We start from the raw sequence: 16053 nt of genomic DNA, 5'->3' as shown, positions 1-16053 counted from the left end.
CTCCCGCCGGCGTTTGTAGACCCCGAAGTTTCTGCAACCAAGCGCTCAGGCCCACATCCCGCCTTCAGTAGCCTGAACAGTCCCAGCTGCGGCTGGAGAAGAGCCTGAAGCCCCCGCTGTTGCCTCCCAGGGGTGCTCCAGGCCCAGCTGTCGCCCCACCACGACATCCCAGGCCCAATTCCCTGCCTGCCTCCCAGCAGCCCGCGTGCGACCCTGCTCCTCCTTCACGGTGGCCTGTTGAGGCAGGGGCTCACGCTGACCTCTCTCAGTGTGGGAGGGGCCGGAGTGAGTCAGGGGCTCAGGCTGACCTCTGTCAGTGTGGGAGGGGCCGGTGTGAAGCTAGGGGCTCCCGCTGACCTCTGTTAGCCTGGGAGGGGCTGGTGTGAGGCTATGGGCTCCCAGTGAACTCTGTCAGCCTGGGAGGGGCCGGCGTGAGGCTAGGGACTCCCGCTGACCTCTCTCAGCGTGGGAGGGGCCGGTGTGAGGCAAGGGGCTCAGGGTGACCTCTGTCAGCGAGCGAGGGGCCTGTGTGAGGCAAGGGGATCCCGCTGACCTCTGTGAGCCTGGGAGGGGCCGGTGTGAGGCAAGGGGCTCAGGCTGACCTCTGTCAGCCTGGGAGGGGCCCGTGTGAGGCCAGGGGCTCCCGCTGACCTCTGTGAGCCTGGGAGGGGCCGGTGTGAGGCCAGGGGCTCCCGCTGACCTCTGTCAGCCTGGGAGGGGCCGGTGTGAGGCAAGGGCCTCAGGCTGACCTAAGCGTGGGAGGGGCCGGTGTGAGGCAAGGGCTCACACTGAGCTCTCTCAGCGTGGGAGGGGCCGGTGTGAGGCAAGAGGCTCACGCTGACCTCTCTCGGCGTGGGAGAGGCTGGTGTGAAACAAGGGCTCACACTGACCTCTCTTACCGTGGGAGGGGCCGGTGGCAGGCAAGGGGCTCACGCTGACCTCTGTCAGCGTAGTAAGGGCCGGTGTGAGGCAAGGGCCTCAGTCTGACCTCAGCGTGGTAGGGGCCTGTGTGAGGCAAGAGCTCACACTGAACTCTCTCAGCGTCGGATGGGCCTGTGTGAGGCAAGGGGCTCACGCTGACCTCTCTCAGCATGGGAGGGGCCGGTGTGAGGCAAGGGCTCACACTGACCTCTCAGCGTGGGAGAGGCCGGTGTGAGGCAAGGGGCTCACACTGACCTCTCTCAGCGTGGGAGGGGCCAGTGTGAGGCAAGGGCTCACACCGACCTCTCTCAGCGTGGGAGGGGCCGGTGTGAGGCAAGGGGCTCACGCTGACCTCTCTCCGCCTGGGAGGGTCCAGTGTGGGGCAAGGGCTCACACTGACCTCTCTCAGCATGGGAGGAGCCAGTGTGAGGCAGGGGCTCATGCCTCTGGGCAGGGTGCCAGAGGCATGAGTTGGGCATCAACAGGCCACCGTGGGGGTGGAGCTGGGCCGCACGCGGGCTCCTGGGAGGCAGGCAGGGACTTCGCCCTGGGAAGCAGCCATGGGGGCAGGAGCAGGGCCTGCAGAAGCTGTTCTCCAACCAGTGCTGGTCCTGTACAGGCCACCGGGCAGCAGGAATTAGGCCCGAAGAACTTGGCTGGAGAAATTTCGGGGCCTACAAAGGTGGTTGGGAGCTGGGCAGGATTTGAGCCAAAAGAACTTGCTTACTTGCTGGGAGGCAGGGCCGGGAGAGGCCGACTTCAGGACAACTTGGGCCTGCAGAGGTCGCCGGGAGGCCCAAGCTTGGCGTGGAGGAGCCCACTGACCGGAGACCATTTGGGGCCTGCAGTTGCCATCGGAGGGCAGGAGCTCATCCTGGAGAGACCACTGTGAGGCCTGAGCTGGGCCTGGGGAGCTTGGCTTGAGGAAGCTGTGGGCCGACCAAGGCCGCCAGGAGATTGGTAGGCACTGAGTCCAAAGAGGTTGTTGAGAGGCAGGAGTCGGGCCTGGAGACGCAGCCGGGAGGAAGAGCTGGGCCCGGAGAGGACGCCCAGAGCGTGCAAGTCGGTCTGGAGAGGCCGACTTGAGGAGGTTCTGGGCCCGGAGAGGCCGCCGGAAGGGAAAAACTGGGCCTGGAAAGGCCGTTGTTAGGAATGAGCCCCATGGGCCTCAAGAGGCCACTGGCAGGCGGGAGCTGGGCCTGCCGAAGCGGCCAAGAGGCAGGAGCTTTGGACTCGGGAGGCCGCAGTGAGGCTAGAGCTAGCTGGGCGTGGATAGTCTGCTGTGAGGCAGAGGCTGGGCCTGTGCAGGCCTTCGGGAGGCAGGAGGCCGGGCCTTGACTTTTGACCAAAAGTCAAAAGCGGGTCCTGGGAAGGCCGCCGGGATGCATGAGCTGGGCTGGGCCGAAAGAGGCCACTGGGAGGCAGGAGGAGCTGGGCCTGGAGAGGCTGACTTGAGGAACTTTTGCACGCAGAGAGGCCACCAAGAGTCCGGAGCTGGGCCTGGGGAGGCCGACTTGAGCACGACTTGGGCCTGCAGAGGCCGCCGGGAGGCAGGAGCTGGCCCTGGACAGGCCAACTTGACGACAGTCTGGGCCTGCAGAGGCCGCCGAGAGGAAGAGCTGTGCCCGGAGAGGCCGCCTGGGGGAAGTCCAGGGCCTGGCGAGGATGCAAAGCAGCAAACACTAGGCCTGGAATGGCTGCCCTGAGGCACGGGCTTGGCCTACAGAGGCCACTGGGAGGCAGGAGCTTGGCCCGCAGAGGCTCCCTAGAGGGAGGAGCATTGCCCCAGGAGGCCAAGGTGAAGAAGATGTGGGCCTGAAGAGCCCACTCTGAGGTAGATGCCGGGCCTGTAGAGGCTGCCGACAGGCAGGGGATGGGCCCATTGAGGCCACGAGAGGCATGAGCTGGGCCTCAACAGGCCAGTGTGAGGCAGGAGCTGACACTTGGGCACGTTGCAATAGGCATGAGTTAGGCCGAAAGAGGCCACCGTGAGGGAGGAGCTGGGCCTGTACAAGCTGCCAAAAGGCAGGAGCAGCTTTGGACTGGAGAGGCTGCAGACAGGGAAGAGCTGAGTGTGAAGAGTCTGCTGTGAGGCAGAGGCTGGGCCTGTACATGCCCTCGGGAAGCAGGAGGCTGGGCCTGGAGAGGCCGACTTGAGAAAGTTTTGCTCCTGGAGAGGCCACTCAGAGGCGAAGAGGCTGACTTGAGGTCGATTTTGGCCTGCAGAAGCCACCGGTAGCTAGGAGTTGGCCCTGGAGAGGCTGACCTGAGGACAATTTTGGCCTGTAGAGGCCACTGGGAGGGAGAGCTTGGTCTGGAGAGGCCAACTGGAGTAAGTTCAGGGCTTGGAGAGGATGCGCAAAAGGAAACGCTCAGCCTGGAAAGTGTGCTGTGAGGCATTAGCTTGGCCTACACAGCACTTGGAGGCAGGAGCTGGGCCTGCAGAGGGTGACTTCAGGACGATTTTGGCCTGCAGAAGCCTTTGGGAGGAAGAGCTTGGCCTGGACCGGCTGACTGGAGGAAGTTTTGGGACTGGAGTATGCATCAAAAAGCAAAAGTTAGGCTAGGAAAGGCCACTTCGCGGCAAGATCTTGGCCTACAAAGGCAATTGCAAGGCAGGAGCTTGGCCTGTAGAGGCTGCCGAAAGGCAGGAGCTTGGCCTTAGGAGGCTATGATCAGGCAAGTGGTGGGTCTGGAGGGTCTACTGTGTGGTAAGAGTCTGGGCCTGTGTAGGCCGACATGAGGCAGGAGCTGAGTTAGGAGAGGCCAACTTTTGGAGAATTTGGGCCTGCAGAGGCTGCCAGGAGGCAAGAGCTGTGCCTGGAGAGTCCATCTTTTAGCATGAGCTGGGCCTAAAGAGACCATTGTGAGGCAGCAGCTGCCTGGGAGGCAGGCAGATTCGTGGCCTGGGGAGGCCACCGTGAAGCAAATGCTCAGTTTTCGGACGATGCCGTGAGGCAGGGAGAAACTTGGCTTTCGGTGGCCGCAGTGAGGGAATAGTTTGATTGCTGAGGCTGCCGGGAGGCTGAAGGTGGGCCTGGAAGGCTTTACCTTAAGAAGTCTGTGGCCTACAGAGGCTGCCAGCAGCTCAGCAGGAGTTGGGCCAAAGGAGGTTGTTGTGAGGCAGGAGACGGGCCTGTAGACGCACTGGGAGGATGAGCTCATCCTGGAGATGCCGAGTTAAGGACATTCTGGGCCTGGAGAGGCTGCAAAAGGCAAAAGCTGTGCCTAGAAAAGTCGCCATGGGCCATGAGGAGCTGGGCCTGTAGAGGCTGCCAAAAGGCAGGAGCTTCGCCTGAGGATGCCACAGTGAGACACCATCTGGGTCTGGAGGGTCCACTGTGAGGCAGAGGCTGGCCTGTAGAGTCCGACAGTAGACAGAAGTTGAGCAAAAGGCTGATTTGAGGAAGTTTTGGGCTTCAAGAGTCAGCCACGAGGCAGGCACTAGGCCTGGAAATGGCCCGACAGTCATGAGTTGGGCCTAAATGGGCCACTGTGAGGGAGGAGCTGTGCCTGTTGAGGCTGCTGGCAGGCAGGCAGAAATTTGGCCTCGGGCAGCTGCCATGAGGCAAGAGCTGGGTCTGGAAAAAGCCCCTGGGAGGCAAGAGCAGGGCCTGCAGAGGCTGTTCTCAAGTCAAAGCTGGGCCTGTTCATGCCACCGGGAAGCAGAAGGTGGGCCTGGAGAGTTTGACTTGAGGAAGTTTTGGGCCTACCTTGGCCGCCATGAGCTGGACAGGAACTGGGCCAAAAAAGGCTGTTGTGAGGCAGCAGTTGTGCCTGTAGACCCAGCCAAGAGGAAGAGGTGGGCCTGGAGAAGCCCCCATGAGGCAGAGGTTGGGCCTTCAGATGCTGACAGGAGGCAGGAGCTGGGCCTGGAGAGGTCCACTTGAGGAGATTTTGGGCCTTCATAGGCCACCAGAAGGCAACAGTTGGAACTAGAGAGTCTGACTTGAGTAAGTTTTGGGCCCGGAGATGACGTCCTGGGACAGGAGTTGGGCCTGTAGAGGCCAACGTGAGGCATGAGCTGGATGTAGAGAGGCCAGTGTGAGGCAAGACCTGGGCCTGTCTAGGCTGCTGGGAGACAGGCAGGAATCTGGCCAGGGAAGGTTGCCATGAGACAAAAGTTGGGCCTGGAAAGGCCCTTGTGAAGCATGAGCTTGGCCTAAAGAGGCCACTGGGTGGCAGGAGCTGGGTGTGTAGAAGCTGCTGAAAGGTTGGGAGCTTGGCTTGGGGGGTCCACAGTGAGGCAGATGATGGGCCTGAAGAATCTGCTGTGAGGCAGATGTTGGGACTGTAGAGGCCGACGGGAGGCAGAGGCTGGGCCTGGAGGGGCCCCCAAGATGCAGGAGCTGGGCCTGGAGAGGCTGCCAAGAAGCATGAGCTGGGCCTGGTGAGGTCGACTTGAGAAAGTTCAGGGCCTGGAGAGAAGGCTGGGAGGCAGGAGCTGGGTCTAAAGAGGCCATTGTAACAATGGAGCTGTGCCTTTGGAGGCTGTTGTGAGGCAGTAGGCTCATCTGCGGAGACTGCCGTGAGGTAGGGTATGGGCCTAAATAGGCCATTGTGAGTCATGAGCTTGGTCTGTAGAGGCTGACTGGAGAAAGTTCTGGGCCTGGAGAGGCTGCCGGGAGGTAGAAGCTGGGCCAAAAGATTTAAGCACATTTACATTTATTAGGCACTTTATTTCCATTATTACACTGTAATATATAATAAAATAATTATAGAACTCACCATAATGTAGAATCAGTGGGCGTGTTAAGCTTGGTTTCCTGCAACTGGATGGTCCCACCTGAGCGTGATGGGAGAAAGTGACAGATCAATAGGTATTAGATTCTCATAAAGACAGCGCAACCTAGATCCCTCACATGCACGGTTCACAACAGGGTGCGTTCTCCTATGAGAATCTAATGCTGCTGCTGATCTGAGAAGGTGGAGCTCAGGCGGGAATGTGAGCAAAGGGGAGTGGCTGTAAATACAGACGAAGCTTCCCTCACTCCCTCACTTGACACCACTCACCTCCTGCTGTGTGGCTCCTTACGGCTCCATGGCTCAGGGGTTGGGGACCCCTGCTCAAGTGCATCCAAAGCGACCCTTCCCACACCAGTCTTCATAGTGGTCAAGGGCAGCAACCACTTAGCTCCCAAGGCATGTGCCTCAGCTGGCATTTCGTCACAATCAACAGTAAGTGGTAGCTTGAGTCATTGTGAGGTCACTTCCTGGAAATCACCAGCATCCCATTTCCCACTGGCAAAGAGCTCAGCACTGCCCCCTGGGAAACCAAACCTATGCCCAAATCCCATCTGTGTGGGTTTATCTCCTGGGACCCTTCCTAACATATTAGAGTCCAATCAGGAAGCATAAACCACTCAAAAGTTTAAAGTGGTAAAATTTAATATGGAGAATTATTCATTATAACAGGTGAACAGCATAATGAGAGATTGGCTAGCACAAAGTAAAGAGAACTCTAGAGAATACAGGACTAGCCCAGGACAGGCATGGTGGCTCATGCCTGAAATACCAGCCATTTGAGAAGCTAATGCAGGAGGATTGCTTAAGGCCAGGAGCTAGAGACCGGTCTGGACAACACAGTGAGACCCTGTCTCTATCCAAAAAAAGAAAAAAGTTAACTGGGAGTGGTGGTGCACACCTGTAGTCCCAGCTACTCGGAATGCTGAAGTTTGAGCCTGGGAGGTCAAGGCTGCAGCGAGGCGTGATTATGCCACTACAGTCCAGCCTGGTGACAGAGCAAGACCCTGTCTCAAAGAACAAAACAACAACAACCATTTACAGACAGAAAAGAAATAGAGCTAATAAGCTAAGGAAAGATGTTGAAATGTGACAAGTAAAGTAATATGAGGTCTTTTATCTATTTAAAATAATCAAACAAAAAATGACTTACTAAATTATAATACCCTGTGCTGGCAAAGGTGCAGTGAAATGGGCACTTTCTTATACTATGAGGGGTGTTTAAATTGTGTATAAGCCTTCCCGCGTAAAGCTTGTCAATTTTTTAAAATAATGGAGACAGGGTCTCACCATACTGCCATACTGCCTCCTCCAACTCTTGGCCTCAAGCAGTCCTCCTCTCTTAGCCTCCCAAAGTGCTAAGATTATAGCTGGGAGGCACCCAAAACCCTGTCAATTTACATCAAGGGTAATGAGAATGTCCATTCACCATGTCTCACAGTAATCTTACTTCTGGGGAGACAATTCAATCTAAACAAAAGGTCATCTGTACAAACACAGTAAAAATCTGGGAGTAACTGAAGACAGAGTTGGTAAGTGAAATAAGAAACAGTTATAAGAAATTAAACTATGATATCAATAGGCACCTGGTATAAAAGGTCAGTTGATGTTAGCTGCTACTTTTTTGTTGTTTTGAGACAGGGTCTCACTCTGTCACCCAGGCTGGAGTGCAGAGGCCTGATCATGACTCACTGCAGTCTCAGCCTCCCTGGGCTCAAGTGATCCTCCCACCTCAGCCTCCCAAGTAGCTGGGACTACAGGAACATGCCACCACACTAGGCTAATTCATGTATTTTTCTGTAGGGATGGTGACTCCCCCTTTGTTTCCAAGGCCTATCACAAACTCTTGGCCTCAAGCCATCCTCCTGCCTCAGCCTCCCAAAGTGTTGCGATTACCAGTGTGAGCCACCACAGCTGGCCAGCTGCTACTTTTATCAATATTATTATTATTCCACTCAATTAAAAATTATTATTTTCAAGGCTATGCAACACTATGTATCCTACAGCCTAATGTAAAAACATATACAGTCGCCATCCCTCAGTATAAAGAATTAGTTCCAGCCCCCCATCTCTGCATATACCAAAATCCATGCTTACTCACGTTTCGCTGTCACCCCTCTGGAATCCACGTATACGAAAATTCCAAATATTAGTTGGGCATAGTGGCAAGCACCTGTAGTCTCAGCCACGTGGGAGGTTGAGGTGGGAGGATCGCTTCAGCCTGGAAGGTTGAGGCTGCAGTCAGCTGCGATAGCACTACTACACTCCAGCCTTGGACAACAGAGGGAGACCCTGTCTCAGAAAAAAAAAAAACAAAATAAAACAGGTTAGAAATTGTAATGAGGTCTGTTGGGCAAAATTCCATATAAGCAAAGTATAAATTAATAAAGCAAATCGTGATAAATTAGTACGATTGACTTTCTGGAGTTTCTGACAATAAAAGTAAGGAAAATGCAAAACACAAAGACAGAGAGTAAAAAGAGAAATTAGGAAAGCATTCTACATGTTTAATAGGAAGACACTGGCCATGTTCGTGCAGCGGCAGTATGTCGTGACATGACATACCTTGGAGAGAAGTTAACAGATGAGGAAGTTGATAAAAATCATCAGAGAAGCAAAATACTGGTAGCGACACTCAAATAAACCATGAAATTTCCATAACTTATGTCAGCAAAGTGGGAATATTGTACAGTGTGTGTTGAAGTTCCTATACAACATTGTTTATCTGCCTTTTGTTTGTAAGGAATGTATATACTAAAAGTTCTTCTTGCTGTCAAAAGAATATGTGTGAATAAGTCATTTTAACTTATTCTTCTGTTTTTCTTTTATCTTCCTGCCATCATCCCACAGCCTTACTTTAGAAATTTTTTCTTTAGAAAATTGAACAAGTGCTCCTTGTGGTGGCACATACCTCTAGGATGGGAGGCAGGGGTGGAAGGGTCACTTGAGGCCATTAGTTTGACGCCAGCCTGGCCAACAAAGTGAGACCCCATGTCTACAAAACAATTTAAAAATTAGCCAAGTATCGTCATGTATACCTACAGTCCTAGCTACTCAGGAGGCTCAGGTAGGAGGATCCTTAGCCCGGGATTTCAAGGCTGCAGTGAGCTGTGATAGCACTACTGTACTCAAGCCTGGGTGACAGGGTGAGACCCCATCTCCTAAAATAAAAAACAAAGAAAAAAATAGTTCAAGTAGCAAGTTGTATGTGGCTTACTCTGAATATTTCTAAACTAGAAATTCTCAATCTTTTGGGGTCTAACATCCCTTTACCTTTTTTAACTTTATTGAAGATCTCTAAGACTATTTCTTTCTGTAGATAATTATATTAAAACTAGAAAATAAGACACAATTTTTTAAATATTATTCATCACATATTAAAGCCATTACATGTTGATATAAGATTTTTAAAATATTTAATATTCATTACATATTAATAATAAAACCATTTACATGTTGATATAATACTTTTTTTTTTCTTTGAGACAAAGTCTTGTTCTTTTGCCCAGGCTGGAGTGAAGTGGCTCAATCTCAGCTCATTGCAACCTCTGCCCCGCAGGTTCAAGCGATTCTCCTACCTCAGCCTCCCAAGTAGCTGGGATTACAGGCGCCCACTACCATGTCCAGCTAATTATTGTATTTTCTTAGTAGAGAAGGAGTTTCGCCATGTTGGCAAGGCTGGTCTTGAACTCTTGACCTCAGGTGATCCACCCGCCTGGGTCTCCCTAAGTGCTAGGATTACAGGTGTGAGCCACCGCACCCACCCCAATTAATATATGTTTTAAAACACTGATTAGTCAGGCAACAACACCAGCAGGGGTCTCCTCATTCCCAGCGACGCAAACCCCACTGCACGGCTGAGGGGTTGCAAGGGCTGCAGAGCCAAAAGGCTCTGACTTGAGATATTATTTTACTTGTATTTTTATTTGTATTGTGAGACAGGTCCTGCTCTGTCACCCAGACTGGAGTGCAGCTGTGCACTTACAGCTCGCTGCAGCCTCGACCTCCTGGGCTCAAGCCATCTTCCTGCCTCAGCTCCCCAGTAGCTGGTAGTACAGTTGAGTGTCACCATGCCTGGTTATTTTTTTAATTTTTTTGTAGAGTGAGGGATCTTGCTATGTTGCCCAAGCTGGCCTCAAACTCCTGACCTCAAGAGATCTGCCCACTTCAGCCTCCTGAGTAGCTGAAACTACAAGTACACATCACCATGCCTAGCTACATTTATTTAATTTTGAAAAATATTTTTGTAAAGAGCAGATCTTGCTGTGTTGTCCAGGCTGGTCTTGAACACCTGCCCTTAAAAGATACTCGCACCTCTGCTTACCAAACAGCTGGGACTACAGGCATGAGCCATTGCAATGAGCCTGAAGAGATTTCTCTAATCTAGCATTCCATACTTGGTAGGATTGGGAAAGGCAGTAGTGTTTTTTAAAATTACTTAATAATTTCAGTAACAATCAAACTCAACCTTGACCCCTGCCTTCTCTCACACCCCATATCCAGTCTGTCAGGAAATCCTGTTGATTGTCTTCGACATCTACTAAAGATCCCCACCCAGCAGCTCCCTGGCCTCCTCCCCTACTTCTCCCCTCTGACCATCTCTCAACACCACCATGACCCTGGTCAGGACCACCATCATCTCCCGCCTGGATGTTGCCAAAGCTTGGCCCCCATGCTTCTATCACATCTTCCCACAGTCTTTCTCAACTCAGCAGCCAGAGAATGCTTTTAAATCGGGAGACAGATTATGTCGCCTCTCTGCTCAGAACCCTCCCGCAGTTCCCATCTGAGTCAGAGTAAAAGCCAAAGCCCCACCAATAACCTCCCAGGGCTTATGTGATCTGTACTGATCCCCACCCAGCAACTCCCTGGCTCCCTCCCCTAATTCTCTCCCTCTCTCCATCTGCTCCTTGGGCCTCCTTCCAGAGCCGGAGACACACCTCAGACAGTTTATTCTATTGTTTCTGCTTACAATCCTCTTCCCTCAGCACCTTGGCCACCTCCTTCCCCTCCTTCAAGTCTTTACTCAATTTTCACTTAGGAGGCCACCCCTGATCATTCTATTTAACATTGCCATCTGTCCCCATGCCCACCATGCTCATTTCTTCTTTCTTTACTTTCTTCTTTCTTTTTTTTCAAGATCTCACTGTCACCAAGGCTGGAGTGCAGTGGCGAAATCACACCTCACTGCAACCTCAAATTTCCAGGCTCAAGCGATCCTCCCACCTCAGCCTCCTGAGTACCTGGGACTCCAGGTTCATGCCACCATGCCTGGCTAAATTTTTTAGTATTTTATTTTATTTTATTTTGAGACAGAGTTTCACTCTTCTTGCCCAGGCTGTAGTGTAACAGTGCGATCCCGGCTCACTGCAACCTCCACCTCCCAGATTCAAGTGATTCTCCTGCCTCAGCCTTCCAAGTAGCTGGGATTACAGGTGCGTGCCACCACGCCCAGCTAATTTTTGTATTTTTAGTAGAGCCGGGGTTTCACAATGTTGGCCAGGCTGGTCTCGAACTCCTGACCTCAGGTAATCTGCCCGCTTCGGCCTCCCAAAGTGCTGGAATTACAGGCGTGAGCCACCACGCCTGGCCAATTTTTTCATTTCTTGTAGAGACAAGGTCTTACTATGTTGCCCAGACTGGTCTTGAACTCCTGGCTTCAAGTGATCCTCCTGCCTAAATTCCTAAAGTGCTGGGATTACCGGCATGAGCCATCATGCCTGGCTTCATGTTCATTTCTTCTTGCTGCTGCAACATAGTTTGCAGTTTCCTACATTTAGTGGCTTAAAACACCACAAATCTACCATCTTACAGTTCTAGGGGCCAGAAACCCAAACTAGGTCTATTAAGGCTAAAGTCAAGGTGTCAGCAGGGCTGCATTCCTTCTGGAGACTGTAATATGTTCCCTTGGCTTTTCCAGCTTCTAGAAGCCACCCCCATTCCTTGGATCATGGCCCCTGACTCCATCTTCAAAGCCAGAGGTGAAGCATCTTCAAATCTCCCTCTCTTACCTCTGCTTTCATCACCACATCTCCTGCTCCAATTCTGAATCTCCTACTCTCTTTCTTTTATAAAGACCCTTGTGATTGCTGGGCATGGTGGCTCCCACCCAGAATCCCAACACTTTGGGAGGTCAAGGCAGGAGGAACACTTGAGGCCCGAAGTTTGAAACTAGCATGAAAAACACAGTGAGACCCCCACCTCTAGAAAAAAATAAAAATAAATATTAGCCCGACATGGTGGTATGCACCTGTAGTCCCAGCTACTTGAGAGGCTGAGGTGAGACAATCGATTTAGCCCAGGAGTTTGAGATCAGCCTGGACAACATAACTAAATCTCATCTCTACAAGGACGAGGTGGGAGGATCACTTGAGCCCAGGAATTTGTGGCCAGCCTGGGCAACAAAAGAAGACCCCATCTGGCCAACATGGCCAACCTGGCCACCATGGTGAAACTCTGACTCTATAAAAATGAGCTGGGCATGGGTGACATGCATGTGTAGTCCTAGCTACTTGGGAGGTTGAGATGGGAGGATTGCTTGATCTCAGGAGGCCAAAGCTATAGTGAGCTATGATCACATCACTGCACTCCAGCCTGGATGACACAGGAGATTCTGTCTCAAAAAAAAGAAAAGAAATATATATTTAATCTCTGTCCCTGGTTCGTGGCACAGAGCTTCTAAAGCTCTTACAAAGACCTCAGTGATAGATGTGACAGGAACATCTTTTGTTTTAATATTTGGTCTTGGTCCCAGGTTTCTAACACAAGAGCCTCTAAGAACTTTGGGATCTCCAGCATGGTAAGAATGCATTTGGGGATGTTGTTGAGATGACTGGGTGACTGCAAGCTCCTAAATTTCTTCAAGAGGAGGGCTGATTACCATGCAACCACATGGTAAGAGGCTTGGAACTTTCAGCCTCATGCACTGAACTCCAGGAGGAGGAGGGGCTGGAGACTGACTTAATCACCAACAGCCAAAGATTTTATCAATCATGCTTGCATAATAAAGCCTCCATGAACACCCTGAATGGGGTTTGCAGAGCTTTCAGGGTTGCTGGACACAGGAGATGCTGGGAGGGTCGCATGTTCAACAGAGGGCATGGGAGTTCTGTGCCCCTCCGAACTTAACTTGCCCTGGGTATCTTTCTTTTTTTTGAGACAGGATCAGGCTCTTTTGTCCAAGCTAGAGTGCAGTGGCACAATCTCAGCTTACTGTAACCTAAGCCTCCCCAGTCCCCAGCTCAAGGTATCCTCTCATCTCAGCTTCCCTAGTAGTTGAAACTCTAGGTGCACACCACCACACCAGTTATTATTATTATTTTTTAATTTTTTATAGAGACAGGTTTTCACCATGTTGCCCAGGCTGATCTCAAACTCTTGAGTTTAAGTGATCCTCCCACCTTGGCCTCCCAAAGTGCTGAGATTACAGGCATGAGCCACTGCATCCAGCATGCACGTCTCTTTCATTGACTGTTTCTGAGATGTATCCTTCACAATGAACCAGTAATAGGAAATGAACTGGCCAGATGTGGCTCACATCTGTAATCCCAGCACTTTCAGAGGCTGAGTGGGAGGATCACTTGAGACCAGGAATTTGTGGCCAGCCTGGCCAACACAACAAGACCCCATCTATACAAAAAATAAAAGAAACTAACCAGATGTGGTGGTGCAGGCATGTAGTCTCAGCTACTAGGGAGGCTGAGGTGGGAGAACCACTGGAGCCCAGACAATCAAGGCTGCAATGACCTATGACTGCACCATTGCACACCAGCCTGGGCAACAAAATAAGACCCTCTCTCTCAGAAAAAAAGAAAATAAACTGTTTTTCTGAGTTCCATAAACTGTTCTAGCAAATTATTAAACCCAAGAAGACAGTTATGGGAACCCCCGATTGGTAACAGGTTGGTCAAAAGTACGGTGACAACTTAGGACTTGCCATTGGCATCTGAGGTGAGGATGGCCTCATGGGACTGAGCCCCTAACCTGTGGGGTCTGTGCTAACTCCAGGTAGTGTCAGAATAAAGTCATGGGATACCCAGTTAATATCCAGAGCACTGAAGAATTTGGTGTAGAAACTCCATACATACATTCAGTCGGAAGTGTGTGAGTAGAGACAAACATGGGCTTTTCTGTCACCTACCTGCTTAACTGCATAGGAGAGGCAATATGTGGTGCTCATGAACAAAGCAAACATTAAAGTCAGACCAAACCCAACATTTGACTCAGTCTTAATATCCAGGTGAGCTTGGGCAAATCATTCATTATTCCTAAGGCTTCATCACTCCATTCATAAAATGGGGATAACTGTGGCACCTACCTGTGATTCTGTGAGAATTAACGAAATATTATGCTTGGGGTTATTGTGATCATTATACCTATTCCAAACTATTTGACAAGGACAGTGATGGATGATGACATCAAAAAATCAGAAACTGCAATGAGGTCTCTCAGGCAAAATTCCATACAAGCAAATTACTGTGTCTACAAAGCATTCCTGCCACACTTAATTCACCATTCCCTGAACAAAATATGCCATCTTCGTTGTTCCGGTCTGTACAGTGCTGGTTTCCCTTCCCGGGCAGTTTGCGCTATCCCATCCCAGCCCATTCCCCATCCCTCCACCTCCCCCTTCCCTCCCCACTCTCATACAACTCTTCCTCATCTTTCAGGACTTGGCTTCAATGTCACCTTAACTGGAAGCTTCTCTCACTCTCCAGAAGAGCTTCACATTGCACTTGATGCATGCACTATTATTTGATCATTTTTAAGTTACAGTCCAAATCTTTTTGAACCTGAATAACATGTTGCCCAGTCAGTCTCTCTTCCTGGATTCAGAAGTCTTTCATGGTAGATCCAGCTGGAAGTGACAAAAAGACATCTTTTGACATAAAGGGATGACACAGACAGACATAGGTTCTTAAATGTCTTAAATGTTATGTGAAAATTAAACAGAATTCAAAGACTTGTGGGGAACACTTAGGAGGGAAAGTTACTGGGAATGTCATAAAGGGTTAATTTGTGTTTTATTTTATTTTATTTTACTTTATTTTTTGAGACAGTCTCATTCTGTCACCTAGGCTGGAGTCGTGGTGCAATCAGGCTCACTGCAGCCTTGACCACCTGGGCTCAAGTAATCTCACTTAATTTTTATTTGGTTTAAGAAAGTCTTGGTTGAGGGTGGTGGCTTATGCCTGTAATCTCAGCACTTTGGGAGGCTGAGAGAGGTATATTACTTGAGGCCAGGAGTTTGAGATCAGCCTGGGCAATATATTAAGACCCTGCCTCTACCAAAAAACAGAGTGAATGTGTGGAAGACAATTTTTCCACAGACTGGGAGTGAGGGAATAATTTCAGGATGATTCAAGTGCATTACATATATTGTGCACTTTATTTCTATTATTACTACATAGTAATATATAATGAAATGATTCTACAACTCACTATAACGTAGACTCAGTGGGATCTCTGAGCTTGTTTTCCTGCAACTAGACTGTCCATCTGGGGTGATGGGAGACAGTAACAGAATATTAGGCATTAGATTCTCATAAGGAGTGCACAACCTAGATCCCTCGCATCCACACTTCACAACAGAGTTTGTGCTCCTATGAGAATCTAATGCTACTGCTGATCTGACAGGACATGGAGCTCAGGTGGTCATGCAAGCGATGGGAGGGGCTAGAAATACAGATGAAGTTTCCCTTCACTCGCCTGCTGCTCACCTCCAGCTCTGTGGCCCTGTGGTTGGAGACCGCTGCTCAAGTGCATTCGAAAGGATCCATCCCATGCCATTCTTCAGAGTCATCTTTACTGCTGCAGTGGTCAACTTGTAGCACCCCTAAGCTTGCAGGACATATGATTCAACTGGCATTTCACAATCAACAGTATGTGGTAGCTTGAGTCATTGTGAGGTCACTTCCTGGAAATCACCAGCATCCCATATCCCATTAGCAAGGAGCTCAGCACTGCTCCTTGGATAACCAAACCTATTCCCAAATCCCATCTGTGTGCGTCTATCTCCTGGTACCCTTCCTAGCATCAATTCTGTATTTGTAGGAGTCCAATCAGGAGACACAAACCACTCAAAAGTTTAAACTAGAATGAGCAAGGTGGCTCATACCTGTAATCCCAGCACTTTGGGAGCCCAAGGTGGGTGGACTGCTTTGAGCTCAGGAGTTTGAGAACAGTCTGGGAAACATGGCGAAACCTCGTCTCTACAAAAAACACAAAAATCAGCTGGGTGTGGTGGCACTTACCTGTAATCCCAGCTACTCGGGAGGCTGAGGCAGGAGAATTGCTTGAGCCTGGCAGGTGGAGGCTGCAGTGAGCAGAGGTTGTGCCACTGTACTCCAGCCTGGGTGACAGTGTGAGACCCGGTATCAAAAAGAAAAA

The 16053-nt window shown here is 50.6% G+C and overlaps 1 protein-coding gene, 1 long non-coding RNA gene and 3 pseudogenes across 2 annotated transcripts in view; all 5 read right to left on the bottom strand.

The window, feature by feature from the left end:
* Positions 1 to 1119: 1119 nt before the first annotated feature.
* LOC117980050 (putative uncharacterized protein FLJ46235) lies at positions 1120 to 1760 on the bottom strand (annotated as a pseudogene).
* A 61-nt stretch (positions 1761 to 1821) lies between these two features.
* On the bottom strand, positions 1822 to 4165 carry LOC100972860 (proline-rich protein 36-like; annotated as a pseudogene).
* Positions 4166 to 4317: 152 nt separating this feature from the next.
* Positions 4318 to 4830, bottom strand: LOC129397156 (putative uncharacterized protein FLJ46235; annotated as a pseudogene).
* A 26-nt stretch (positions 4831 to 4856) lies between these two features.
* On the bottom strand, positions 4857 to 5516 carry LOC129397155 (putative uncharacterized protein FLJ46235). The gene has a single exon (XM_055107878.2). The coding sequence runs from the start codon at positions 5478 to 5480 to the stop codon at positions 4857 to 4859; it is 624 nt and encodes a 207-aa protein (XP_054963853.2). The 5' UTR covers positions 5481 to 5516.
* Positions 5517 to 5649: 133 nt separating this feature from the next.
* Positions 5650 to 16053, bottom strand: part of LOC129397158 (uncharacterized) — a 31588-nt gene continuing 21184 nt past the window's right edge. The window contains exons 5-9 of the long non-coding RNA XR_008624343.2: positions 15918 to 16015; positions 15384 to 15580; positions 14457 to 14521; positions 7766 to 7956; positions 5650 to 5707 (exon numbers count right to left, since the gene is read on the bottom strand). This is a non-coding gene — a long non-coding RNA (uncharacterized LOC129397158). The remainder of the gene's footprint in view (positions 5708 to 7765; positions 7957 to 14456; positions 14522 to 15383; positions 15581 to 15917; positions 16016 to 16053) is intronic.

This window comes from Pan paniscus, chromosome 1 (assembly GCF_029289425.2).
Source record: "Pan paniscus chromosome 1, NHGRI_mPanPan1-v2.0_pri, whole genome shotgun sequence".
In the NCBI taxonomy this organism is placed as follows: Eukaryota; Metazoa; Chordata; class Mammalia; order Primates; family Hominidae; genus Pan; species Pan paniscus.
This window is presented reverse-complemented; position numbering and strand designations above follow the sequence as displayed.